Below are 9,524 nucleotides of genomic sequence, written 5' to 3' on the forward strand. Positions count from 1 at the left end.
ACGGTAACACACACCTTCTGGGGGCAAGACATGATTGCAAGAGGGACTTTACCAAACAAATGCAATCAGTGTAACCTGGCTTATTGTACCCTCAATGAATCCCCAACAATAAAAAAAAAAAAAAAAAGAAAGAAAGAAAAAGTTGGCTTTTTACATTGGTGGATCCTGTGTCAGTCTCCCATCATATTGAATATTTCCCTTTACAAAGTATCCACAATGGCAGCAAGTTACTAAAACCCTTGCCTTGACTTTGAGTCAGTAATGACACATGAAATTGTCCTGTCCTCTTCCTGAAGAAATTCATTTGTTTTAATCACAGAAATTGAGGTGTTTTTCAGGATGCCTTTGGGACATAGATATTATTCTCCTTTTCAAGTGGAAGAAGTTAGGTCCAGAGAATATTTCTGAGCTTTGTTGTCTTTTCAACAATCTGGAATTTCTTTTCCTTTTTAAAGGAAAAGGAGAAGTAAAATTTTTTTTTTTTTTTTTAATTTTTTTTTGTAGAGACAGAGTCTCACTTTATGGCCCTCGGTAGAGTGCCATGGCCTCACACAGCTCACAGCAACCTCCAACTCCTGGGCTTAAGCGATTCTCTTGCCTCAGCCTCCCGAGTAGCTGGGACTACAGGTACCCGCCACAACGCCCGGCTATTTTTTGGTTGCAGTTTGGCCGGGGCCGGGTTTGAACCCGTCACCCTCGGTATATGGGGCCGGTGCCTTCCCGACTGAGCCACAGGCGCCGCCCAGGAGAAGTAAAATTTATAGAATGAGCTTGGGGAAAAAATTTATAGAATGAGCTTGGGGAAAAAATACCGTAGGAGATTTCTGGTAACAGGGTAGCTAAAAGATTTGATACAGTATTTTTTTTCTCACTAAACTGTGTGCAGATAAAAGACAATGTACAAGTCCCGAATTATCTTGAAATTAAGTAGATAATAAATTCTCTAGACTGTATCAGCTGCTAGTCTTCCCTTCCTCGCCCTGGGAGAGTGGAGAGGTGGCTGAATGCATACATTTGGGGGCGGGGGTGCTTCAGTTACCAGCCCCATGCGTTGCTATGATCCATTATGCTAAAGCTTGTAGAGATCAAAGCCTGGGTTTCCTTCCTCAGAGGAAGCTGAGACTATGGACTCTGTCAGTTGGCCCTGTGGTTTTAAAATAAATGTCATCTTGCCGTTTTCTTCTGCTCACAGATAGTGTGGTCACAGCAAGAGTGAGCAAGGACCTCACAGCTGTCATGAGGGCAGAGATGCGCTGTACTCACTTTAGTGCCCCTGGGACCCAGAAAAGTGCCTGAGTTTTGATAAATATTTGCTGAATGACTCATTTTGTTGAATGTTATAGCAATGAAAAAAATTTTTTTTAAATCACACATTAGCCATAAGAAAAGGAAAACACAATTCAGAAGGCAAGGTGTATAAATCCTCTGAGTCTGTACATCTGTCTGGCACCAAATCAGTCCTGCTGCTGATTTTGTCAGAGGCTGCTTCTGCTGCTGAAAGGCCATGCTCCAGTTCTGAGACACGAAAAGATCCAGTGACACTGATTTAAATAGAAATTACTAATCACCCACCTATTTGCCTTTGTAATAATTGAGCAGAAAAAGTAAATATTCTTGAATAAATGTGTGTTTCAAAAAGGAATTTAGGGATCAGTCAAAACATATCAACATACATTTTCTTAAGGTTCAGCATAACATGATGTCTCCTGGAGAGTGGTTACGCCACGTTGATCAGTCAAACCTGACTGCCAGTATATTTAACTCTGTATTTTTGTCTTGTGGTTGCGGCAAGGCATGGGACAGCTTCTGCTCCCAAGAAGCTCAAAATCCAGAGCGCTAGAGGGAGAAGCAGCTGTCATGTTATACCATATGTTTGGTAATAGAGGCATCTGCACTCTTTAAATGCCGAGGGGATAGGTGATAACTTGACCTGATCTGTAAAGAGTGAGTAGGTTTATAGGAGGTTGTAGGGCGGGAACGGGGGAAGGAAGAATATTCTAGGAGGAGGGATTAACATCTGTGGAGATTAGAGAGAGAGAGACCATGATCATCTGTATGGACAGAGGCCAGGAAAATCAAAATCCGCATCAAAATCCACATCATTCGTTACGTTTGAGCAGGGCAGATAGGATATGACACAGATTGTGATTTTCAGGAGCTCTGGTAACCCTGGCTGAGGTATTTACTGACCTGTTCCAGCTCCCGGTACAGTGATGATCCCAGCCAAGCATCTGAGCCATCTGGTGGAACTACATTTCTAGCCCTTTGGCCACAGAAATTCTCTTTCAAGAAGTCTAGGGAAGAGTTCTAGGAAGGTAATTCTTTAAATATGCTTCTCAGCCACGCCCAGGATTTCAGTTACTTGAATCGAAACGCTCAGCAGGGATGGTTCTGTAGGGAAGTTGGTACAGCCCTCTTCCCCTTGTGGCTGGGATCCAGCCCAGGGAAATTACATTCGTGTGGTCTCTTGGTCAGTTTCGGGAAGTTGGACTCAAATTTCTTGGCCTCAGAATCCCTTCGTATTCAAATGTTATTGTGGTCCCAAAGAGCTTTTGTAGTAGCCATCGATATTTACTATGTTAGAAATTAAAACAAATATTAAAAATATTAAGTAATTTATTTTAATTTTTCTCTTTTTTCTTGCTATCTTAAATAATTGTAATTAAGCAATAAGGAATTTATTTTAAAATAAACTGAATAACAATATAAATGCATAAAAATGTTATATTTTTTAAAAAGTTATTTTTTAAAAAAAATGTTCATGCAGAGAATGACATTGTTTCAAATTTTAAGAAGTTTCTTCAATGTCTGGCTTAATAGATGACATCCAGTTTGTTGTGATAGCATACTTTATATAAGCTCAGGAATACTACTGTATATTCATGAGAAAATAGGAGAAAAAAAGCAAATAACATCTTGTGTTACTTTGAAAATGGTTTTGACCTTGTAGATTACCTGATAGAGCCTTGGGGCCCCCTCCCAGGAGTTCCTGGATCGCACTTTGATACCCCCTAATATGTACTAACTCTTAAAGGCCACGCAGCAAACCATGTCCCTCTCCCCAAAACACACATGCACACAAGTGCGTGAGCTTCCTAGTTAGTGCCTAGACTCTACAAAATACAGAATCTGAGATCACTACAATGTTCTATTCTACAGAACACTCTCTGAAGTAGGCTTTAGAGTTTTTCTAAGCTGGCCTGGGCTGGGTTCTAACCCGCCAACCTCAGTGCATGTGGCCAACACCATAACCACTGCACTACAGGCGCAGAGCCCCTCTGAAGTAGACTTTAAATGAACATAAAGAAAGTAGCTAAGTATTTATTGAGTGAATAAATGTTAAAATATTTATGCACTATGTACCCCAATATGCTAGTTTATCAGCTTAGACATCTTTGTAGCCAATCATTTATAATTTGCAATTATTTCCAAACAAGTTAATATTGGGGGGTTGATCTTTCCAACTTGGGATAGGCTGAGGGGGTTGGGGAGATGGGGAAAGGAGAAACATTGGTCAGAGTTTCAGTTGGACTGAAGGAACAAGCTATTTATTGCTATTTATCATTTATTGCACAGCCTAGTGACTAATTATTTATTTCAACATTGCTAAAAGTAGATTTTAAATGTTTCCATCACAAACGATAGGTATGTAAGGTAATGGATATTTTAATTATCCTGATTTGATCATTCCACAATGTATACGTATATCAAAACGCATTATGACCCATAAATGTATATAATTGTAATTTTTCAGTTTTTTAAAAGAGGGTAGTATTGGATGAAGTTAAAAAGTAGTTAAAATCCTGGACTCTGGATCCATGGAACTCAGCTGAATCGCAGCCCCATTACTTAGAGGGGTGATGGGCAAATCACTGAACCCCTGGGAGCCGCAGATTTTTCATTTGGAAAATGAGAATAGCAGTAAAGGTTCACAGTCTGCTTTATTTGTTTCCAAAAATGAAATACCTCTGAAAATGGAAGAATTAGTTATAATTCACCAAACAGCAAAATTTAACATGAACTCATTTAGTGGCAAAAGCTGAGCTGGACGGAGAGGAGGCTCAGTCCCCCTGTGCTGCCCACTGAGACTGTTTGCCTGTCTGCTACAGGAGTTTAATATGCTGCTCATGGGGTGCTCCCTACATCATGCCTGGTCTGTATTCATGAATGTTTCATAATCGACCATATACTGTGTTTCCCCGAAAATAAAACATCCTCCGAAAATAAGACCTACTTACAGGTTTCCTTCTGGGTGAAATATAAGGCATCCCCCGAAAGTAAGCCCCCCCCCAGGCTCTGTCTCGGAATGAAAATTAATTTACCATAAACTGGTTGCTAGGGCCGCCCCGACTGGCGGCTAGCAACCAGTGACGTTACACGGAGTCCTGACGTCACTGCTGTGTGGAGGCGGAGCTGAGGTCCGAGTGAGCGGTGAGCGCGGGCGGGAGAGAGGAGGAGACTTTCGCAGATGCGTGTAGAAGGACAGGAGGATCAGAGCGGACGGCTCGCGGGGAATGTGTACCGTATTCTTCTTCATGGAAAAATAAGACATCCCCTGAAAATAAGACCTAGCGCATCTTTGGGAGCAAAAATTAATACAAGACACTGTCTTATTTTCGGGGAAACAGGGTAGGTACTGAATTCCAAAACACAGCTGCCCCAAGGATTTTGGATGAGAGCTTGGGGATGGTTAATGGTGCATTGGAATTAATGTGCTAACAATACACACATAGAATCTCCAGAACAGCGCCTGGTACAATATCAGGTTTTGTTAAATAAACAGGGTGCTTTTTCCCCAAATACGCATAGAAATTTTCCAGATAAGAACCGAATAGAAAAGAAAGCACTTATTTTACTAACATTTCCACTTAAGTGAAAGATAATTTTTTGTTTTATTTTTTTCTTTTGATTTGGCCAATGGAACAAAATGGCAAGCAGCTGTTTCCCTAATTTGTTTTGAGATAAAAATAACATGGATGGAGGAAATATTTCTTCAGTTTCGTGTGTCTTTCATGTTGTTAGGAAGGTAGTGGGAATGGAAGGCACTTCAGAGTCTCAGTCCTCCCATCGGCTCTTACTATGCACCTGTTGCCTGCAGGACCCTGAGATACATCGGTAGACAACATCCATGTCTTTGCCCTTTAGTTACCCACTGACTAGTGGGAGAGAAACAGTAGACCAGGTGTCATGCCAAATAATCAGTTGTTTAAAACATCAGCTTGGTAATACCCTCAAATTGGATTGCCAGATAAAATGTAGGACTCTCAGTTAAATTTGAGTTTTGGGTAACCCAAGAATAACACTTTGTATGGTCCCAAATATTGCCCAGGACACGTTTATACTAGTGCGGTATTTGTCATCTGCAATATTTGGGAGTTGCTTAGAACTGAAGAGTGATTCATTGTTTATCTGAAATTCACATTTTGCTGGGAATTCAGTATTTTTATTTTCTAAATCTAGCAACCCTATTTATAATCCTGGGCTCTTCTCAGCCAGATTGGCAAGCTCTGAGGATGAGATAGATGTTACCTCACATTGGGTAATTGAGTTTTTTTTTTTAAGATGATATACAAAAGTTTTACAGTCAAGGTGAAGGGAAACTGGCTAGGAATGATGACACACACAGGGTTGGGCCCAGTGGGGCCGGAGAGGTGTGTGGGGAGGGCCACTTGATAGGAGCTATGGTCTTCCCAGAGTGGGAGGAGTTCAGCCAGCAGAGACTCGTTGTGGAAGAAATGGGCAAAAACACAACAAAGTTGTATTTTTTAGACACAGTCTCACTGTGTCACTCTCAGTAGAGTGCTGTGGCATCATAGCTCATAGCAACCTCAAACTCTTGGACTCAAGTGATTTCTCTTGCCTCAGCCTTCTGAGTAGCTGGGACTTCAGGCACCTACCACAGCACCCGGCTAGTTTTAGAGACAGGGTCTCGCTCTTGCTCAGGGTGGTCTCAGACTCCTGAGCTGAGGCGATGCACTGCCTCAGCGTCCCAGAGTGCTGGGATTACAGGCGTGCCAGCCTCACAACAAAGCTTTACCCTGCTCCCTCCCACCCTCCATCTGCTTCTGCCCCCAGTCTTCTGTGAGTGTCTCCTCCCCACCTAGAAGTCAGAAGGCAAAGGGGTCAGCAATGGCTGATACCCACATGGGCAGGACAGGGGTCCTGTCCAGAGGCAGATGGGAACAATCAGCACAGTTCTGACGTGCACGCGCCTGGCGTCAGAACACCACCGGCTTACAGCAGTAGCACGCTGGCAGGGGGAGGACAGAGGGAAGAAAGAAAAGGGAGAAAGAGTCGGTCTGAATTTTGAAAGTTAAGGGGGGGGAGTAAATCAGCATCACCAATGATTCTAATCCAAAGTAATTTTGTTACTGCCAGATACTGACTCTTCTCCCCCCCTTGAAATAACCGTCACAATTTCTTCTATCAATTAATGGATAGAATCAGGGTATGCACACCCCCGTTTTGATTCTTCCTACAGACTGCGTTTGCACAGTCCTGGAATAAGCGCCTTCTTAACGGTGACTCTGGTGCTCCTTTGGCCCACCCTGCCCCAGCCTGGCCACGATGGGCTGGAGGTGGGATTAGTTGTCCTTCAGCCTCCATCAATGAAAATGGTTTGTAATACGTGGGTCGTGATATTTATTAGGCAGCTGGAGAAGAAGTGACGAGGATTTTTGAACTACTTGGCCACATCCGGAATGAAGACTCTTTCACCAGGGCTCTTCAAATAAATGCCAGCTAACCGCCTGCAGAGCGGGTTCCTGAAAGGAGGGGGTGCTTTAGATGTTTGCCAACAGGGTGTAAATGAAAAGTGGCTCACGCATGCTGGGCCTGGCCCTTTTAACACGAAGTTGTTAAAAGTACCTTGGAGTGGCGCCTATGGCTCAAGGAGTGTGGCTCAAGCACTGGCTCCATATGCTGGAGATGGTGGGTTCAAACCCAACCCTGGCCAAAAAAAAAAAAATAAAAGTACGTTCCAAATGATCTGCCCCCAGGATTCAGTCTCCGTTCTTGTCTGTGATTGGCACTATGGGCTGATCTCTATACTTCCTCCTGTCAATTACAGTTTCCCAGGCAAGGCTTGCAGCAGACCCAGCAGCAGCAGCAGACGGCCGCCTTGGTGCGGCAGCTCCAGAAACAGCTTTCCAGTAAGTATCCCCGTCAGCCATGGAGCGGATGGCTCCCAGGAAATCAAGAGTGTGCAAAGCACAAGTGGTAGCTTCCCCCACATGGCTCCCTCAGTACAATTTTCATAGTATTCGGTTTAGTTCAGGGTCTTTATTCTGTCTTGGTTTGGTTTTGGCATGAATGTTTGTCCCCTCTCCCCACCCAGGAGAACCCCCACTCTTTTCTTAAATTCAGTGAAGTTATTTTCATGTTGCTTCCCTCAGAACCTGGAATGTTCCTTTTCATTTGGGGGACTGTAGAACTGCATGCTGGAGGGTTCAGGGAGCAATTCAGCCAATGCCCGCAGTTAATACAGATGAATGAGGTTAGGCAGCCTCCCCGGGTCTAGGATACAGGACAGCCAGCACTAGACAGTGACTGCCTTACCCTTGCACCGTCCTACCCTTCCTGACGGTGACTCAGAAGGAAACCTGTGGTGTCGCAGACAGCACAGCAGGGCTATGTTTTCTCCCCCAGCAATTTTGCCTGCAATGCCTTTTCTTTATTGTTATTATTTTTTAATTGTGCTGCCTCTCCAGAGCGCATACCAACAGCCCATTTCATCACAGGTCACCTCTCTGCCAGCAGTGAGCTCCCTTTGAATCACTCCTGTGATAGAGTCGCGAGACAGGAAATCTTCTTAGAAACGGGAGCAAGCCCCCTATATAACACAAAGACTATTGGCCTGGCAGTCAGAAGACCTAAATCTTGGTGCCAGCTTGGCCACTGTTATCTGGATTGTGTAGCTGTTCCATCTGTGCAATGAAGAGTGAGACTGGCAGTTTCCTCTGGGCCTCCAATTTTGTGCTTCTGAGGTACAGAGTAAAGACCGGTGTGTGCTGGAGGTAGTGAGTGCAGCAGGTCTGGGAGCCTGCTGAGACTGTAAAGAAATAGGTCATTTAATGACTGAAAGACCGCTGAGTTTTAGCCTCCATTTCTGCCTGGCTGCTACATGCAAGTTCATTTTCTGGCAGAGGGAATGCACTTATATACCTCGGTGTCTGTACCAGTGCATACCCAAGATCTATTTTCTTCTTCAAAAATATTTCTCTCTAATGGCTTCATTTAATTTCAGTTAAATCCAGTAAATCAATCTTTTTTTTAGCTACTGTTTAATAGATACAATCTATTAAATAAATTGTAATGAAGATTTCATTGCATTTCATTAATTCCGGAGTTCACATTCTTGCCCAGATTCTAACCTTGTTGATTTTTAAATACTAGCACTGGTTTGGGGGAGAATATCTACTTTTATTTCATGTCTACCAGAGTTCAGATAATGCAGCTTGCTTTTTTTTTTTTTTTTTTTTTTTTTAAAGCTGTCATTTCTGGAGCACTTCCTTAGACCCAAGCACTGGGAAGCTTTACATGTATTAATTCACTTTATTCTTAAACCAACTTGTGAGATTAGGTATTGGTACTGTTCCCATATTATAGATGAGGAACCAGCTGAAGAATAGCAATGTTGGCTAATTTTGCCCAAAGTTACTCAGCTGACAGCAAAAGACACAGTTGGGACTTAAACTCCAGTGGTTTCCTTCCAGAGCCTACCTCTGAAGCATGTAAGACTATATACTTAATGCATACTTAAGTATATATTCTGCCTGATATTAGCAGTGACTATGTCAGCCCTTTATTGAAGAGTGGCAACTGGGCCGAACTGCCCAGCGCGTAGCTCCAGAAGGCTCCTTTTATATCATGGCTCATGTGAATAGGGTCTTTGGATTTGCATAACCCAGAGATATAAAGGCAGGAGCTGTTTCTAAGCCTGTGTCAGTTTTTGGTACCTACTGACTGCTCTTCATTTTTTCTGTGTGTGTGCAGATGTGTGTGTATGCATGGGCACGCACTTGAGTCAACATGCACACAGTCACCCTTGCCCTGCTGCTCACTGGCAGCTGCGTACTCTCTCGCACACACTGTTGCATAGTTATGTTGTATGTTTCTTACAGTCATTTGCAAAACGTTGCCCAATTCCAATCTTAAGTTTCTTTTACCTAATATGTCAATGTTAAAGAATTGCTGACTTGCTTTTAGAACGATTTTGATAACTTCAGTGTTATGAAACCTTCACGGTAATAGTCCTCTTGACTGTCAGCATTGGGGCATCCTTCAGAGGGAGTCACTTTGGCCAGTTGCCTCAATCCTGGGGCTGGGGTGGTGCCGGCTCCTCTGCAGAGTGAACTGAGTGGTGCTGTTTGGACACTAGTGTCTTTCAGGACAAGGGTAGTATCCTCTGTCTAGGCCGTCTGTTCCCTCATACCTGAAGGTGGTCCCAAGACCAGTGACAAGGTTGTATCATCTGTGGCATAATTTTGTGTCTGTAATTTTATTTGACTTTGTTTTTCTCACTA

The 9,524-nt window shown here is 43.2% G+C and overlaps 1 protein-coding gene across 7 annotated transcripts in view; it reads left to right on the plus strand.

Annotated features, from left to right (window-relative positions):
• The window catches only part of MED12L (mediator complex subunit 12L), a 337,656-nt gene that overhangs the window by 324,264 nt on the left and 3,868 nt on the right, over positions 1-9,524 (plus strand). For all 7 annotated transcript variants that reach the window (XM_053599366.1, XM_053599369.1, XM_053599370.1 and 4 more), the window contains one exon: positions 7,070-7,151. In XM_053599366.1, coding sequence (XP_053455341.1) covers positions 7,070-7,151 — 82 coding nt within the window. The remainder of the gene's footprint in view (positions 1-7,069; positions 7,152-9,524) is intronic.

The sequence above is a fragment of the Nycticebus coucang genome, chromosome 8 (assembly GCF_027406575.1).
Source record: "Nycticebus coucang isolate mNycCou1 chromosome 8, mNycCou1.pri, whole genome shotgun sequence".
Lineage (NCBI taxonomy): Eukaryota > Metazoa > Chordata > Mammalia > Primates > Lorisidae > Nycticebus > Nycticebus coucang.